General features: G+C 34.9%; 1 protein-coding gene across 1 annotated transcript; it reads right to left on the bottom strand.

Annotated features, from left to right (window-relative positions):
• Positions 1-17,215: 17,215 nt before the first annotated feature.
• LOC122602260 (benzyl alcohol O-benzoyltransferase-like) lies at positions 17,216-18,871 on the bottom strand. The gene is made up of 2 exons (XM_043774969.1): positions 18,425-18,871; positions 17,216-18,130 (listed from the first exon to the last, which is right to left on the bottom strand). Exons 1-2 carry the CDS (start codon positions 18,869-18,871, stop codon positions 17,216-17,218), a joined length of 1,362 nt encoding a protein of 453 aa, XP_043630904.1.
• Positions 18,872-19,144: the final 273 nt, after the last annotated feature.

Raw genomic sequence — 19,144 nt, 5'->3', positions numbered from 1 at the left:
TTTCAAAGTATTTGATTTATCGATATAAACAAATACAAAGGTTGTTGCGAAACAAAGATAATCACAAGTGTGAAAATATCTAAACAACCTTGAAATACAAGTGATCTAATAACTTGGAAATACTCGTAAGAATTACTTAGAGTATATCTCACAAGTTGCAATGTCGAAAGTTCCAACATTTTGCAATTTGTGAGAAGCCTTGTATTTATAGACAAAGTCCATGCTAATGTGGACTTGTCCGTAAAATACGTGGTTGGGACACATTTAAGGAAATCAACAAGATTCCTTAAATCGTGTATTTTAAGGTTAAGTGTAAAAGTCACTTTGATGTGACTGTTCACACTTTATTTCCAACCATTTGACTTAACCAAAAAGCTATCCTAGATAATGTTATTATACAGGTAGAGAATGGAAAAGTAAAAAGGTTTCCTCGTAATCAATGTAAAAGTGTTGTAAGTACTTTTACACTGAGATGCTTTAGTCTTCAATCTGGTAGAATCTTCTTTGAACTCTGCTTCTAAGATGATTCTCTTCCTTCAGTCTTCAGTCTTCGACCTCAGAATGAATGCTTTCAGATTAGGTTGATCTTGAATTGAAGTGAAGCTTCAGTGAATTAATTCTGAATGGCTTCAGAATTCTGTACAAGTATTATTCACTGAACTTCAACTATTTCTGAACAAATCTTACTTGAAGCTACTTCTGAACAAATCTTACTAAAGTGAAGCTTCAGTGAATTAATTCTGAATGGCTTCAGAAGGTGTTATCTATTCCTGGTGGCTGATATACATAAACAACTTCTTCTAATTCACCATTCAGAAAGGCACTTTTAACTTCCATCTGATAGACTTTGAACTTGTGATGAGCAGCAAAAGCTAAGAAAATTCTGATAGCTTCTAGTCTAGCAACTGGAGCAAAAGTTTCATCGAAATCTACATTTTCTTCTAGTGAGTAACCCTTTGCAACAAGTCTGGCTTTGTTTTGAATTACACGTCCATCTTCATCCATCTTGTTTCTGAAGACCCATCTTGTCCCTATTGGATCCTTCTTCAGATTGTTAGGACATGGAACAAGTTCCCACACATCCCTAGCCTTATCAATTTTCTTCGGTTTTATCAGTGACAAGAAGCTGACATTGAAGCATTGATCGCTTGTGGCTATTCTGGTCTGAACCCCTCTACTTAGATCTCCAATACTTTGTTCAATTGGATGTGATTGTGTCCATTTAGAGTAATGACCAGGATGAACAATGATATTAGTGCAAGAACTTCTTTGATTTACTTCAGAAGGAGCTTCAGAAGAGATTATTTCAATCTCACCATCTTCTTCTTCTTGTAGATCATGATTTGCATCATGAAATTCTTCATTCTGGGGTATTTCAATTGAAACTGATATTCGAGGAGAAGCAGCACATACATTTGATCCAATAGTTAGTTCAGAAGGTAGTTTAAAACTAACTAAAGGATAAAATGGAATGTTGCTTGGTGCAATTTTAACTGGTTCTGAACTCTGATGTTCAGAAACATGTTCTAGTGACTGATCAGATTGAACTGCTGGATCAGATTCACCAAAACTGATTGGATTTTCTGAGGGTGGTGCAGAGACTGGTTTATTGAAGTTTGCAGAATTTGATTCTTCAAAGGTAACATGAATTGACTCATCAACCTTGTCAAGTCTTTTGTTGTAGACTCGAAAGGCCTTGCGAATGGTTGAATGTCCTAAGAAGTAACCCTCATCAGCTTTTCCATCAAATTTTCCAAGCTGACTGGAATCGTTCAGAATGTACACTGGACATCCAAATACATGGAAATATCCAATGTTGGGCTTTCTATTTCTGAAGACTTCATAGGTAGTCTTCTTGTGTCTTTTGATATACACCGATCTGTTCTAAGTGTAGCAAGCAGTTGCCACAGCTTCAGCCCAGAAACTCTTGGGAAGACCAGATTCATTGAACATACTTCTAGCAGCTTGTATTAGCGTACAATTCTTTCTTTCAACAACACCATTCTGCTCTGGTGTGTGAGCTAAGGAGAAGTTCTGAGATATGCCAGTTTCAGTGCAGAAGGACTCCAAAGTGGTAATTCTGAATTCATTGCCATTGTCACTTCTGAGCTGAAAAACTTTTCGCTTGTGTTTGAGTTCAATTTGTTTGATGAGGGCAATGGTCTCAGCAGTAGTTTCACTTTTGGATCCGAGGAAGATTACCCAACAATATATTGAATATTCCTCCACAACTACAAGAGTGTACTTCTTTCCTGCTCTGGTCTGAACATTCATAGGACCAAAGAGATCCATGTGAAGCATATGAAGAGGTTCAGTGATATTGAAATTTTGCTTGGTTTTAAAAGATGCTCTCTTCTTCTTTCCCATTTCACAGCCTGAGCATGGCTTATCTTTATTGAAAGATAATGGAGGGATCCCATCAGCAAGTTGTTTTCTTGACAAGTTATTAATGTTTTTGAAGTTCAGATGGGATAACCTCTTGTACCATAGCCAGTTTGTGTCCTCATCTGCCTTTGTATAGAAGCATTGTTCACTGGGTGAACTTTCCATATCAATGACATAAATGTTCCCTTTTCTTAGTGCAACCAACACTACCTTCCAATCTCTGTAGAATATGGTGCCTTGAGAAACATCAAATAAAACCTTGAAGCCATCATCAAAAAATTGACTGACACTGATCAGGTTATATTTCAAACCATTCACATATGCAACTTTTGTGAATTTGACTTGACCATTATTCAGAACACCATATCCCTCAGTTTGTCCACTTCCATCATTTCCAAATGTTATTGAGGGCCCCTCTTGCACCCTATATTCCTCTAGCAGAGTTTTATTACCAGTCATGATTCTGCCAGCAGCACTGTCCATATACCATATATACTTCTTTCGGTCTCCCTGCACACACACAAAAATTAGTTCTTTTTGGGAACCCATCTTTTGATGGGTTCACTAGACTCTCCCTTAGCAGTCTCAGATTTCTTTGTTTCAGGAGGAATAGAAGGATCAAAAGGAATCTCAGTCATCATTTCAGATGACACAAAAATAGTTTGTTTGATAGGAGTTTCAACCTTTTTCTTTTCAGATTTTTGCTTAATTTGTTTAGAAAAAGGTTTAGCATTTTGTTAGGGTTGTAGGGGAGTGCTTTCAACATTCTTTAAGCGTGCATTGCAGCTTTGCACTTGTCTAGCCAACAACTAAAATTGGCTTTCCAACCTTAACAAAATAGATTCTTCTTTAGACACCTGAGCCCTATCAGAATCTGAGGTAGATGGCTCAGTGGGGGAGACATTTTTATTCTTCTTCTGGCCTTTTGGAACCTGAGATGAAGACTGAGGGAATGACTTCTTGAATTTTGTCTTCTTTTCTGAAGCATTGGTCTAACCTGCTTCAGATTTGCCCTCAGATTGTTCCTAGGTCTGTTCAGTCACAGTCTTTGTTTTGCAAATTTCTTTAAAAATTATTTCAGGTAGCATTTGTTTTGGAAGAGCATCTAAATCAGTTATTATAGATGCTAGATGAAGATCACCAGATTCATATGTTATTCTTTGATTTGCAAAAGTGTTTTTAATTGCAGCATCTAGGTTTGGAGATTTCATCCATGATTTAATTATTTTTTGTTCTTTTTCAAGAATCATTTTCAGTTCTTCTTTTTCAACTTCCAGTTTGGCTACTAAAGACTAATAACTTTTTAGGGCCAACTGAACATCTTTTAGTTGTTTTAGTCTGGCCTAACTGGCGTTCAGTTAAGAGGCATTGTTTTCAAACATTTTTAAACTTTCTAAACGCACAGTCTCCATAAATGAAATATCTGCTTCCAAAAGAACTAAAAGATCCAGTTTTTGTTCTTCATTACTCTCAATGATTATATCCACCCAACGACCAGATTCAACATCAGAATTGACCAAATGACCTTGATCCTCACGAGCCATGAAGCACATGTCTTTTACTTCTTTTTCATCATATGGAAGACTCATCAGAATCTTCCCATTTTTCATCAGCGACCATGCAACTATTGTTGTTGGAATTTTCTTGAGCCATGAAAGCTATATGGGCTTTCAGCTTCTTGTATTTCACCTTATAGCTTTCATCAGATTTCTGAAAGATAGAATGATTAGGGGTAGAATGTGATGATGAGGGTTGACTAAATCTGCAATCCTTCATAAAATGTCCTTTCTTCCCACACTTAAAGCATTCAATATTGGACTTGTCAATGGATGTGCCAGAAGCAAATTGTTTGCCAGATCGATTAGATTTGGCCATAAAACGATTGAACGTTTTGGCCAACATGGCAAAAAGATCATCATTGTCATCTTCATCACATTCATTAGATGCTAAATCAAAATTACCAGTTTTCATCAGTTCATTCACCATCTTCTTCACTGAATCAGATTTCTCACTCTCAGAAGATAGTAAAGCAGTTCCATGTGGCTTAGAATACTGAACAACACCAGAACTGGTAGAGGCATGATTTTTCACATCTTGGTCAGCCACAACTCTCTCAGCTTTATTCTCTTCAATATATCTGAAGGCTCTATAAGAGGAAGCAAGAGTGTGACTGTACAAGGTTTTTCCCTGTCTTAAAACCAAAATCAAGTTTTCCTATTTTGAAGGTAAAATGTCACAAAATTTCTCCAACAAGATTTCTTTATCTTTTTCGACACCCAAAGCTTTCAGTTTATTAACCAAATTTGTAAATCTAATATAACTTTGAGTTAAAGTTTCATTTGGAAATGCAAAGAAAGCTTCATATTTCTTGTTTAAAGCAACTTTTCTTGTAACAACAGTTTCTTTGGTTCCTTCAAACTGTGTCATTAGTTCCTCCCACATTAATTTAGAGTTTTCAAGACTGACAAGAGTGGGTTTTAAATCTTCAGGAACTGCAAAGAGAATCATATTCTGAAGCTTAGTATCAAGATCTACCAGCCTATGATCTTCTTCTAACCAGTGATCCTTCTCCTTAGGTGTCTGCTTAGGTCCCATCAGCATTTCTGACCATAGTTGAAACATTCATAGGAACAAAGGGACCTTCTTTCAAAATGGTGGTCAAATGTCTTTCCACACCAACAATATACTTCAACATGCATGTTTTCCATGTTATGAAGGAATCACTGTCGCCATCAAATTTTGGAATATGATTGTTTGGAAAATGGATAAGGACATTGTGCAGAGGTATATTGTTGTTGATATTAGGGGTGAGATATTGTTATTAGGGTTAGAATTAGGGTTAGATCCTTCATTGTTTTCAGGGTTAGCCATCACAACAGATCTAGGTTTGATAGTTCAAACCTTCTTCTCTGATACCAAATGTGAGTCCCAAATAACGGTGACTACACTTATATCAAGTAAACCCGATTGGTAAGCAACACTAAACTGGAAATTGACCAGTAGAGAGTGCGATCCAGATTATGGATATGAAACAATGAAGTAAACAACTGAAAGTAAATGCAGGAAACTAAAGTGCTGAAATTATATAAATAATATATATAATCAAGTATTTGACATTGAGACACGATGTACTTTTCAATGTATTTGATTTATTGATATAAACAAATAAAAAGGTTGTTGCAGAACAAAGATAATCATAAGTGTGAAAATATCTAAACAACTTTGAAATACAAGTGATCTAATAACTTCGAAATACTCGTAAGAATTACTTAGAGTATATCTCACAAGTTGCAATGTCGAAAGTGTAACACCCCAACTAAGGCGGAACAATGAGATGTACAGAAAGTCGAGTATTCAAAACAAAGGATTATAAATAACATTCACCATAGCTTTATTTGATAAAAAGAATTTACAATGTACAAACATGTGAACCAATTTCTAAGTACAAATGCGTCCACCATACTTGGATATTAAGTCCACGAACCAAATAACAAGCACATGAAATAGTAAACTACAATGATCAAGGCGGATTCCATTGCCTATCACAAGGTTTGATCTTTGACTCCAAAGTGCAATGCAAATAATCATGAAGCATATAAATCCTCAATGCTTAAGCTTATTTCCTGAAAAGCATGAAGAAAAAGTGTCAACTACAAAAACGTAGTTGGTGAGTGCATAGGTTTTTATATAAATCTTGGTACATCACCGTTTTAATACTTAGAAAACCGATTACTATTACATTTCGAAATATCCAAACCATATGACCGACAAAATTTTCATATCATGTTATCAAGTTTCCAAATACCATAATGTCATATCAAGACTTGGAAAAATCCATAGTAAAATTTCAGGTTCTCATTTGTCAAATCATCATGAGAGAAAAAGTATATAAATCGATTAATCGTATATCATACCAAAATCATTCGGTTACCAAAATCATTTCAATATCACCAATTTCAACGTCTTTCAAGATATCATATGAGGGACGATACCCAATCCGTATGGTCAAACAATTTCCAAATATCAACAATATTAATATCAATTTCACTTAGCCACAAGGGCATAATTCAATATCAATTTCATTTAGCCACAAAGGCATAATTTACATAATTTTGATGAGTAAATGCTTCAGCCACTACTACTACCATTTTATCAAGTCCAACAATATATATATAATTCATTTCATGGCACAAGCTGTCCATCAAGTGCCGTATTAATAATAATAGGGTCGTGCCATGGAGACGACCATTTAAATATAAGGTAGCTAGAGCACCACTATGGTCGGACTGGAAGTGGGGGTCGTCACAAAGACAACCAACCTAGTTGCGCAACTCTCTAACTACAGGCCTCCACTTTCGGAGTAAGTAGTAGTGTACCGAAAGAAAACGGGTTGACAGAACTCAAGCTCATCATAAAACATTTATCATCTTGAACATACGAAACAAATTCATTTCATAATAATTATATCAAGAATCATTTCATATACATATATATAAAAGCAATTTAATTTATATATCATGCTTTTCACCCCGATAGTTAAACACATAATATAGTTTGAAAGGGGGCAATGACTCACCTTGATATGCCGCATATTATACTCATCTATCCAAAATGGGTATTTCCCATCTATAGCTTCCTTGACCATATATCCATTATGTTCCTCCATCATATTTCAAGCCAAGACTATCCCTACGATAGGACTAATATACGTAAGTTCCTATCTTAAGCCATCACTTAAAAATGTCATTTTCATTATGTTGCTCTCAATTGTGGGATCCAAGTATATTGGTAACACTCGCATCGTTTTGGTTGTAGAGATTGATGGTGTAAAAGGTTACTTTTATTACATGCGTAGTTATAAGTTGTTAGGTTCTTGGTAACTTGACTTCATTTGTGGTTTCACTTGGCATATTAGGTTATCATATATAAATGCCATATTAAGTTATATTATCCTTATTCATCATTTGATGTGTAACCAACTTTAGCACGAATTAGCATTTGTGATGTCAATATATAGTTTGGCTAACATAATTACTTATGGTTATCTCACTTAATTATCTTTGGTTTATTTTGATTACACTTATCTTCAACTCGTATATTTATCGATTTGTCTTGCGATTACTTGGTTCATGAAATTCGTTTAAGTGTTATGGGCCATTATCAATTAGGCCCAAAGTGTCATGGGTTTTGAAATGTTTTGGGCTTACATTAGTTGTTGGGCTTCACCTTATTTGGGTTATGTGCTTAATGGGTTATATTGGTTATTGGGCCATATACCTTATTAGACTAGGTGGGCCTACTGATTTGTGGTTTTATGGGTTGGTTATTTGGGCCGGGTTTGCCCATTATGGTTCTTAGGTGGTGTTTGTTTGGGACTTAATAAATTAAGTCATGACTTAATCAAAAAAACTTAATCCATTAAGTCATCAAAATTGTTTGTTTTCCCGACTTAATAAACAAAAAACAACTGTATTGACTTAATCCATACAGACATTATTTATCTATTCAGTCACTTAATCAATTCAGTCACTTAATAGTTAAAAAAACAAACAGGCCCTTAGTTCATTACATAGTCCATTATGTCATTTATAAGATTACTTACAAATTTTCTGTTTTATACTTTATTTTTACGAAATGTTAGCTACTATTTTGGGGTCAAGACGAATTATTTGAACCTTCCTGATTTTTGTGTAGCAACCTATATATGTCTTATAATTTTGTAAATTTTTACTTAATTTTTAGACATTGTTTGCTACCTCTAAAAATTTCCAAACTAAAACTGGTCAGAATGGTTGCTGTTGTGCGACTAGAAATGTTTTATAAAAGTTCTTAATGATATGACCTTCAGAAAAATACCACAAATTTATTTTAAGTCATGGATACATTGAAATTACTTTCCACTAAGTATGACCTCCTGGAGCATTTTGGTTTAGGAGATAAAAATTGTCAAAGCTCACAAAATATTCAGACAAAATTACAGTTTTGACCAATTTCAGTAGAAAAATCATATCTTTCGTTTGGTTCAGTATTTTTGTGTAATTCTAGTTGGTGGTTATTCTTATCTCATTCCTCTACAACTTTTATTTTGAAAGTTTTGCTTGAAAATGCCTTCACATGCCCAGTTTACCCGTTACAAGACAGAAGATTAATTCTGTCAGATTGTTCTTGATTATATCAACTCACCAATAGGCTTTCTTGCTTAATTTAAACTTTATTTCACCTCTAACATGTTTGATACTCCTTTTCCTATGATTTTAACACCAAATACACATATTTCTTATCAAATTCAAAGTCATCATTCATCCATCTCATATCCCAAATCAAAATCAACCAAAACTAGTGCAAATCTTAACATGCATGTGATGATCTAACACTTTTACACTAAACTCATTATTATCTCTTTCATTCTTAATTCTTTCTTTAAAATCAGTATTTTAAATGTGCATTCATGCATAGATCTATGTGTTTTTAGTTTAAGAAATGAAGGATTAGTAAGGTGAGATTCAAGAGAGTTGAAGCTAACAACCTTTGCAGATCAAAACAAGAAGATCAAGAGTGTTGTTGGGTCTTGTTCTTGATGGCTGCCCAAGAGTTGTTTGTTGGCTGTAGCAAGCTTGAAAAGAAGGGAATGTGAGCTACAAAATGTAAGAAAGGATGATGAACAAACAAAGGAACAAGTTGGGTACCCTTTGATGATCAAAAATTAAAAGAAAGGAAGAAGATTGAGCTTGTTTTGCTCCTGTTTCTGCTGCTGTTCGATCAGCCTCTTAGAGGGCTGATTTCGTGACCTTGTTGCCTCCAAATCGACTACATGCTTCCCTCATTCATGACTCTAGTTGTTGGATGATCAAGGGAACTTATTATTGCATTAGATTAGTTTTATTCAAGCTCCATTTTACCTTGTTTAAACCAAAAATGAAGAGGAAGAAGTGCAGAATATTTGAGAGACTTGGAGAGAGTGTTCTTGCATGTGTGTGTGTTGGTTTGAGAGAAAAATCTGAAAATGAGAGAGGGAGGGGGAGAGAGCACATGATTTAGAGGAAGAAAAGAAGCTAGGAGTGAGCTAATTGGTTGTGTGGGGTGGTGTAGTGGGTTAGGAGTGAATTCATTGGCTAACCCAAGTGGTATGTGTTGGGTTTAAGTCCTAACTAGTGTTTATGTGTATGTATATGTATATATGATGTATATTTATGTCTAAGTGTAAGAATAAGTGGGTTAGTTGTATGTTGATTGGTGAATTTTACAAGAGTTTATGTACACATATATGTATATTTTAAGTTGTAATGTATTTCCCATAACTTTGAGACTTATGTGAAAGTTGTATATATATGTATGTCGTGTATGTATGTATATACACATATGTAATTGAATTGTAAATTTTATTGACGCACATTGTTATTAGTTGAAATGTTGATTTGTTTGCCTTCTTAGATGCTTGATTGTTTAGTTTCCATACTTGTAAGGTTGTTATTACTCAATCTCTTTGAGTTTGTCTTGTATAATTATAGTTATTGTTAATGGCATTTCTAAATCAACTAGCTATCTTTTGGTATTCTGTTAAACTAGAGGCAATTACCACTTGTCTTAAATGTCTAGAAGGTCGATTATCTTAATAAACCTCTAGGGATAGATACCTAGATAAATATAAGTAAGTAATCCTAATTAGAAATTGAGGGTTGTTACAGAAAGTTCCAACATTATGCAATTTGTGAGAAGTCTTGTATTTATAGACAAAGTCTATGCTGATGTGGACTTGTCTGTACAATACGTGGTTGAGACACATTTAAGGAAATCAACAAGATTCCTTAAATCGTGTATTTTAAGGTTAAGTGTAAAAGTCACTTTGATGTGACTGTTCACACTTTATTCACAACCATTTGACTTAACCAAAAAGCTTTCCTAGATAATGTTATTATCCAGGTAAAGAATGGAAAAGTAAAAGGGCTTCCTCGTAATCAGTGTAAAATTGTTGTAAGTACTTTTACACTGAGATGCTTCAGTCTTCGATCTGGTAGAATCTTCTCTGAGCTCTGCTTCTGAGAGGTTTCTCTTCCTTCAGTCTTCAGTCTCCGACTTCAGAATCAAGGCTTTTCAGATTGGGTTGATCTTGAACTGAAGTGAAGCTTCAGTGAATTAATTCTGACTGGCTTCAGAATTCTGTACAAGTATTATTCACTGAACTTCAGCTATTTTTGAACAAATCTTACTTGGTCGATTTTCGACTTAACAAAGAGATTAAAAATGAGTGGTTGAGATTTGAGGAGAGAGAGTATTATAATTATTTTAGGTAAACGAGAGAAAGTACCCACGCGTTGTGACGGTGAGATGGTGGGGTGATAGGTCGTAGAAGGTGATAAATCATAGAGTGTGATAGCCAAATGCCTTAGCCGTATGGGCTCCGCCCTTGGATTTAAAAATTCATCAAAAGTATATCGAATGACATCTCTAATGAAAGAGCACGAAATATTAAGAACACCCATACAATTTTTATAATTTATAGATATACGATTTTTGAGATAAAAGATTTTGAATGAATTAGATGAATAAAATGATTTATAGAGGAGAGAAAAAAAAAATGAGTGGTTGAGATTTGAGGAGAGGGTGAAAAATGAGTAGTTGATATTTAAGGGTATTATAGGTATATTAGGTAGAGATGTTTAAATTAGTAAATAAATAAGATGAGTATATTCGGTACTCCAATCATCTTTTGAGAATTTGAAAAAAGGTGCTCTTATTTTATAATGTATTATAGATATAGATATATAGAATAGATACGAGAGACATTTTGGGAAAATAAATGTTGAACTTAAAATGTTAGAAGGGGCTATTTGCTTTATAACGAGAGAAAGTACCAACACATTTGGTTCATTTATTAAATGGTGTCACTAGCAATATCATCAAAATAACTTCAATTGGAAACGCATCGGTTGCCCAACATTAAACAACTGGCCACAATATCAATTCAAGGCATAAACATCTTAACATAAAACAAATGTCTAGAATGAGCAGCCACTATGGGTAAACTATAGTCATCCTCAAATCCAATCTACTCATGCCTTGCACTTTAATCATCATCTAGCTCAAGCTTGCTAAACCTGAGGGAGCAACACATTTCAAGAAACAAGTGTTAGCTAACGAATTAGCTAAGTAAGATAACACTTACTTTATAAAGCTTTTGTCCATTTAAAACATTATATGAAAGTCATTTAAATCGTCAAGGCACATATCACATCAAAGCATCACATCATCCATAACATATCATCGCATCAAATATCATCATAATAGGTTGAATCACCCTAGATGTGCCTAGTCATCTTTTACTTCACATATAACATATAAGCATCATCGTATAGCGTGACATAAGTCACTTACTTTAGGTGTGACATAAGTCACTCATCACATATATCGTATACATCTTTATAAGTGTGACATAAGTCACACCCGACTAGATGGACAAACCTTATGGCTGTACATCAATGTTGTTAAGGAATGGCAAGCCACTCCTCACATATATCATATACATCTTTATAAGTGTGACATAAGTCACACTCAGAGTAATCCGTATGCACAAGACAAGTGGGGTTAGTAAGACCTCCCGTACTACTCTTGTAACATCTCAAACATTTTATGTTTGACTATTTGACTTTTCGTTAGTTAACGTTAGGTCCGTTATGTTATTGTGCCCTATATGGGATTATGTGAATAAATGCATATGTGTTTATTATGATATGTTTAATATGATGATTAATGAAAGTAATTGAAGTAAAGTTGAGTAAATAAGTGCTTGTTAGAATGTTAAGACTCCCGATAGAAGTTTAAGCTAAGAAAGTCAAGTTCATAAGTTGAGGGGTCTTAAGTGTAACTTAAAGGGTTGATGGCCAGGGGTTAGAAGGCATTTAGGCTCCCCTATTGTCATAAAATCTTTGCTCTTGTGCGTGAGAAACCCCAGCCGATCCCCTCCCTCTCCAAAGCAAAGTTCCCTCCAAGATTTCATTGTTTCGTGTTGTATTGATTAAGTTTTGCTAAGATTATAAATCCCCTAAGTCTTCTACAGGTAATATAGGTAATCTTCTCCTTGAAATCTGATCTTATGAGTCATTGATGAGAATTCAATCCAGGCCATGGGGTTTTGGGTTGGGTTAATTAATTAAACGGTTACCGATTTCATGTTATTCGGGTGATTCATTGATTGATTTATGTTGTAAAGGATTAAAGGGTTGATTGATGGATTAAAGTCATCAAAAGTGTTGTTAAAGAGGTCAATCTTATGTCCCCAGGTCGGGTTAAGGGTTTGAGATTGAATGGGAATCGTTTAGAGCAATTTCAAAATTGAGTTTGCTGGTCGGCACCTCAGGTACGGCGCACCACTGGCCAATATGCGACGCACCAAGGGTTGGTGCGGCACACCTGTACCTGATCTGAATTTTCTATATGATTGGTGCGACGCACCACTAGGGAGGTGCGACGCACCAGATGCTCAGGTTGTACAAAATATTTCGTTTAGCTTATAGATCGATGTTGTACTCATTCTAGGTAGTCCAGAGCACTTTGCAAGCACTATAATCAACTCATAATAGGTTCATAAGTTGTACCAAGGTAAGATAACATCTTTTGTCATCTGGTGGTACAACAAAACACGTTTTTCATAAGTAAAACCTTTCAAACGTTTATGTATGATTAAAAGATAGGTAAAGGGGTTATGGGAGGTTGATATGGGATATGATTCTTACCTTTCTATGATGAATAACATGTATATGCAAGTTGCAATGGCATAAGGTAAGTTCCCATATTATGGAATGAGGATATGCTTATGAAATGTGAGTATGATATGATGTCATGTTTATGTTATGTGATCATGATACGATGCTATGCTTAAGCTAAATGATCATGATATAATGTTATACTTTTGATATGTGAACACGAAATGGTGACATTTTTATGATATGAATACATGTGTAGCTTGATCACCTAGTCACTAGTCCTTTGATTAGGACTGCCATGTTCACATGCACGTTAAGGGTCCTAAAGTAAAGTTGATATGTGATTAACTTAGGTAAAAGTGTAGCCTACGTTAATATAAAGTAAAGATAAAAGTGATTAGTTTAAGTGAAAGTGTAGCCTAAACTAATGTAATAAAGACGTCTCGAGCATATTTAAAGTTGTGTTAAGCTTAACCCGTGCTAGTTGTAAAGCTAGTGCGTACGTGGTTACTTGAGTTGCTCCTTGTGGCATAGTTATGTTTGTTTATTTCGCGTGGAGTAACTAACCACCAATGCGTAAAGGCATAAACAGTTTATTCAGATGGAAATGACTCTGTCTTTCCTTAACGACGCCGATGGACCCCTTATTGGTTACCCAGCATGTCGGGTGTGAGGACTCCCTGTATGGTCTATGATCGCCTACACACAACCACACATCCCTAAGTATGTGTGGCTTATGTCACATAGCCTACGTCTAGGCAAAAGAAAAGTAAAGAAATAAAGAAAGTAAAGAAAGATGAAAAGTAAAGCTTTATGATGATAGACTCCTTTAGGACTATGATAAATTCCTGATGTGTTATACTATATGATGCTTATGATATTCATGATATTTCTTATGTTTATGATGTTTATGATGCTCATGTGATATTAACATATAACGGTGATATGATTTTGTTAATATATCTAATTGGCAATTGTTTTCAAATATGCTATTCTTACTTAGCTAACTTATTAGCTAACACTTACTCTTTGAAAATGTTGTGTCATCAGATTAGATGAGTTTGGAGCTAGAGAAAGGATAGCTTGGTGAGGATGGGTAGAGACATTAAAGACGATAGCGTTTATGATCTTGATGCTTAAACTACCCTTAGCCTTTTGTTTGGCTACTTAATTTACGATATTATGAATAAAGACTATGTAATAATGCTGGGCATTTATTTTGGTGCCAAGACTTGGATTTTCTTTTATTATTTCGATGATATATTTAGTAACACCAAATGTTTTCAAATGTTTCATCCGGTTACGGATGGGCAGATTTATATGAGATCCTTTTCCGCTATTAGTAAACGTCGTTAGGCGAAAGTTTTTGAAAATCCAGGTTTTTAAATGACGGGTGTTACAACTCTTCACGTTGTACCTCGTTGCAAGGAGCCACCCAAACAACCACATCAAACACACAACCCTGGAAAAGGCATGTATGGGTTAAGCTTAACACTTTCATCTCTGTAAAATAGCTCGAACATTAACACATATCACATCACATCAATTCACATTAACGTTTGGGCCCTTAAACGTGCACGTGTCATGGCAACTTACAAAGTCTAGTGAACTAGATGTACAAGCCATGCAATCATCACATTTCACATCTACACATGCACATATAGTACAACCCTGGCAAAGAATGTACGGGTTAAGCTTAACACTTTCATCTCTGTAAAATAGCTTGAACATTAACATATATCACATCACATCAATTCACATTAACGTTTAGGCCCTTAAACGTGCACGTGTCATGGCAACTTACAAAGTCTAGTGAACTAGATGTACAAGCCATGCAATCATCACATTTCACATCTACACATGCACATATAGTTCATCACATATCAAAAGCCATTTCATATCGTCTTTCATTTCATATCGTATATCTTCGCATATCATCTATTATCTCATAACAATACATATCATATTATATCATATTTCATAACATCTTAAAGCATTTCATAGCATTTCATATCATATCATGTCATATCATATCATCACATATCTTTGGGGTAGCATTTTAGGCATCGATATACATCTACATAGCCCATATCTCCTCCCGTATACTCTCGAATAACCATAATCAAATAAGATATCATTAGGGGAAGTTATTTTATGAAAACTATGTTTTTTGTTGAACCCTCAGCGTGTCAAAGTAGTGTATCTTACCTTGTTGAAGCACACAACAAATGATAACGTAAGTTACCGAGCTTTGCAAGTATTCCCGACTACCTATAATCATTAAACGACATAATGAGCTAAACAAGTACCTACTTACTTATGTTCATGAATCAAGCCTAAATATCTATAGACATGACCCATGACAAGTCTTGATGCATCGGACATTCGATTAATACTTTAGAGCTTACATAACTCGACGAAACTCGGCATTCACTCACTAAGTTAACCTTTCTAGAAACTTGACATCACAATCATCTTTTAAAAATATTACCATGAGAAAGTAGACTTTCTCACTATTCCGTGGATAGCTTATTTGTCAAAAACGGAGTTACGGTTCAAAAGTTACGACCATTTTAAAATTTTGTCATAAATGCGTCGCAGTGGCCAAAACTGCGTAGCAGTTAAAGTCATTGGATTTAAACTGCGTCGCAATTTAGTGACTACGGCGCATGAAACCCGGTTTCTGCACAAATCACCTTGTTTAACCTCCAAAACTTAACCAAATATATCCCAAACGATTCCTAACCTTATGAACAACTTTTGGGCCTCAAAATTTACCATTTTAAGACCATAATGATGCAATAAAATCATTGATTAACGCCTACTTTATTTGCATCACAATAACAAACGTTTTAGGTTACTGAATCGATCAAAACACTCGTTTATGACATCAATTGATCCTCTAGTGACCTAGATCAGTTATGGATCTGATTATATGATTGAAATGATATAAAATCAATGTTATTATACCTTTAGTACCTGTAGATTGCAAGAAGGATGCAAAAGACTTGATCAAACACACCCGAAATCACACGTTTTGAAGAATTTTGCAAAGAAATCGAATGGAGAGGGGGAGGAACGGTTTGGAGAAGCCAACAACTGATATTTTTGATTATGATTAGGGCTAAAGGAACCCTAATCAGCTGGACCAACTTTCTAAAGCTTACACTTAAGCCCCTTAACTTTACATCTTCACATCTAAGGCTTAAACGACTTAACAGGAATAGTTACTAACACTTTAATCTCATTTAATCATATTAAACACATTAACACATGAATCATTAAGGCTTTAAAACCTTACACATAACGCACATTAATCACACATAAACATTATATCTCCTAGAGACTTAACGGACACGTTGTGTTGACTTAACGACTCAAGTCAATCGTTAATTAAAAAGTTCAGGATGTTACATTCATAGAGTGTGATAGCCAAGAGCTTTAGCCGTACGGGCTCCGTCCTCGAATTTAAAACTTCGTCGAAAGTGTATCGAATGACATCTCTAATGAAAGAGCATAAAATTTTAAGAACACCCATATAATTCTTATAATTTATCGATGTCTGATTTTTGAGATAAAAGATTTTGAATGAACTAGAGGAATAAAATGATTTATGGAGAAGAAAAAAAAATAATTGGTTGAGATTTGAATAAAGAGGAAAAAATGAGTGGTTATGAATAAGTGACACGAGTATTTCTTCTAAGGGTATAATGAATAAGTGACACGAGTATTTTGATATTTTCAACTATTTAAAGTTGAAAAAATGGAGGGAATAAATACTTAATGTATAAGTTGATCAACAACAAATGTCATTTCAATTATAAATTCCTTTACATAGTAAAAATTCTTATTTCATCGCCTCTTTCTCACTATTTGTCAATTAGTCAAGCATAAAAGTAAAATAAAAACACATACTTATTATACAAACACTTTTTATTAATTGGAAAACAAAAAACTTGAGTTCCATCATAAGAAAAAATAAAAATGTAGCCTTCTAATTTGCATTTTCCAAGTACCGATATAATACAAACCCCATATATTAAAATTCATCATCATGTTCACTTACTTAGTCACCAATCTATAAACAATAAAAGGAGTTGGTTATATCCATTTGAACCAAAACGTGGAATTTATAGTTTGGAAGGAGCATGTAAATTATTATCTCGATCAGCCAACATCTTATTCATCTCTTTGACAAAGTTTTCCATCGCAACACTCGGCAAATATATGGGTACCACAATTCCATACTCTCCCTTAGCGTTTGTATATGGAAAATAGAATCCAGAATCAAGAGGGCCTGTTGTTCCTGGCCCTCCATATTTCGGCTTCCCCCACCCAAAGTCAACAACATCAAATCTAGCAAGTGTTAAGTCATTAACAAAAAATATATTATTTTGAAAAATTGTGACATTGGGTCGTCCTTTGATTACTAACATGTCAGCAAGAGATCTCATGTACTCTTCGTTGACACAAGTTTTAGCCTTCATCACAATCTCTAATGTATGACTGAAGGGTTTGTTTAATAGCTCAAAGACCGTGGAAATGGCAACGGTAATGGCAATACAATTTCCATAATATCCTTTTGGAAGGGGGGGACTAAATTTGGTACGCGCACTGACAACAAATGCAATCCGAGCCTCCTCTTTAGGATCTAGCTGGAGAGCCATGGTACGACAATGCCATAGACAAGCCGTTACCACATCAAAAGTAGAGCAAGATTTCAGGTGTTTCGGAACAAATTTACGTAAGTTTGACAGCTCAATCGGCCCAAAGAAAAAAGGTTTTAAAACCATACTATTCATTCGTGTGGTTATATCCGTGTTGGTGTCTATGATTTCATCAAATGCATGATTAGTACATGTCACACGTGGTGGATTCCTTGCATTTAGGAATTCCCTTTGCCACACAGGCAAAGTTGATGGTGATGATGCACCCCGTGCCATTTCACCTAATGCTCTCATAAATTGAACGATTCCAAATGCGTCACTCATGGTGTGGTTGAGTCGTAAAGCAAAGATGAAACCTCCACATAAAAGTCGTGTCACCTACCATATTATTTGAAAAAAAGTTACAATGTAAAATCATGTCTCAATTAATTATATATCTTTAAAACCGGAGACTATACATACTTTTACTTTAATTTGCTTTCCAGGTTTCAAAAGCCAAGAAATATGTTGTAATATGATATATAATTTGTCAACAATAGCGGGTAATGAAATGGAAACTTTGTTTAAAAAGGGACAACAAGTCGAGCATGAGAATAAATTTGTACATTTTCACAACAGAGATATATGAAATATAGGTTAATATTTTATAGCATTAACAAGAAAAAAAATCACCTGAATAAGTAGCAATGGCGAGTTGAGGATGCCAGAAGATTTAGGAACATCATAAAGCAGCTCATCAAAACAAGGAAATGGTGGAACGAGTGCCTCTCCAAATTGATCCAATGTTACATTTGCATCAGCTTCAACAAATAACACACCTTCGCCTGTGCAATCCACCATAAGTTTCCTCGCAGGACCTTCCTTGAGTCGGCCAGCAAACGGATAATAAAAGACTAGAACCTTTGCTAGTGCCTCCTTGATCACACTCACCGGATCATAATTTCTCATTTTAGGATTACCACGATAGAACATAATCACTGGTATTTGATTCCGATACCCGTCTTGATCATCAATGTCAGATAGAAGCTTTAGTTCACCTTTGTTGTGCTTAGTGGGGCGGATAAGCACTGGTGCACGTCTCCAGACAGTAAAGGTGAAAGGGGTGTTGATTTCTGCCATTTGTTAAATGTGTTTTTGTTGGTGGTTGAATTTGTTATTGTTAAGGTTGTTTATGCCTTTATACTTAGAATATATGGCATATGTCCCAAAATACACATTTTGGTCGACTTTTGCAACCAACTCATAGGTGGCCTCGTATTTTATGATTAACAACGTCATGAAACGTCTGCACCAATTTAAAATTAAAATTCAACCAACACTTAATTACTATTTGTTTATATATAATATAACATTCAATCACTCTCATTAATTATTCTGGGAATATGAATAATT

Source organism: Erigeron canadensis, chromosome 5, assembly GCF_010389155.1.
Source record: "Erigeron canadensis isolate Cc75 chromosome 5, C_canadensis_v1, whole genome shotgun sequence".
In the NCBI taxonomy this organism is placed as follows: domain Eukaryota; kingdom Viridiplantae; phylum Streptophyta; class Magnoliopsida; order Asterales; family Asteraceae; genus Erigeron; species Erigeron canadensis.
The sequence above is the reverse complement of the archived record's forward strand: the minus strand, read 5'-3'. Positions and strand labels throughout refer to the sequence as shown.

Coding starts and splice junctions, on each gene's coding strand:
- LOC122602260 (XM_043774969.1), bottom strand. CDS start 18,871: ATGGCAGAAATCAACACCCCTTTCACCTTTACTGTCTGGAGACGTGCA. Junction 18,131..18,424: donor CGCCATTGCTACTTATTCAG/GTGATTTTTTTT, acceptor ATAATATGGTAG/GTGACACGACTTTTATGTGG.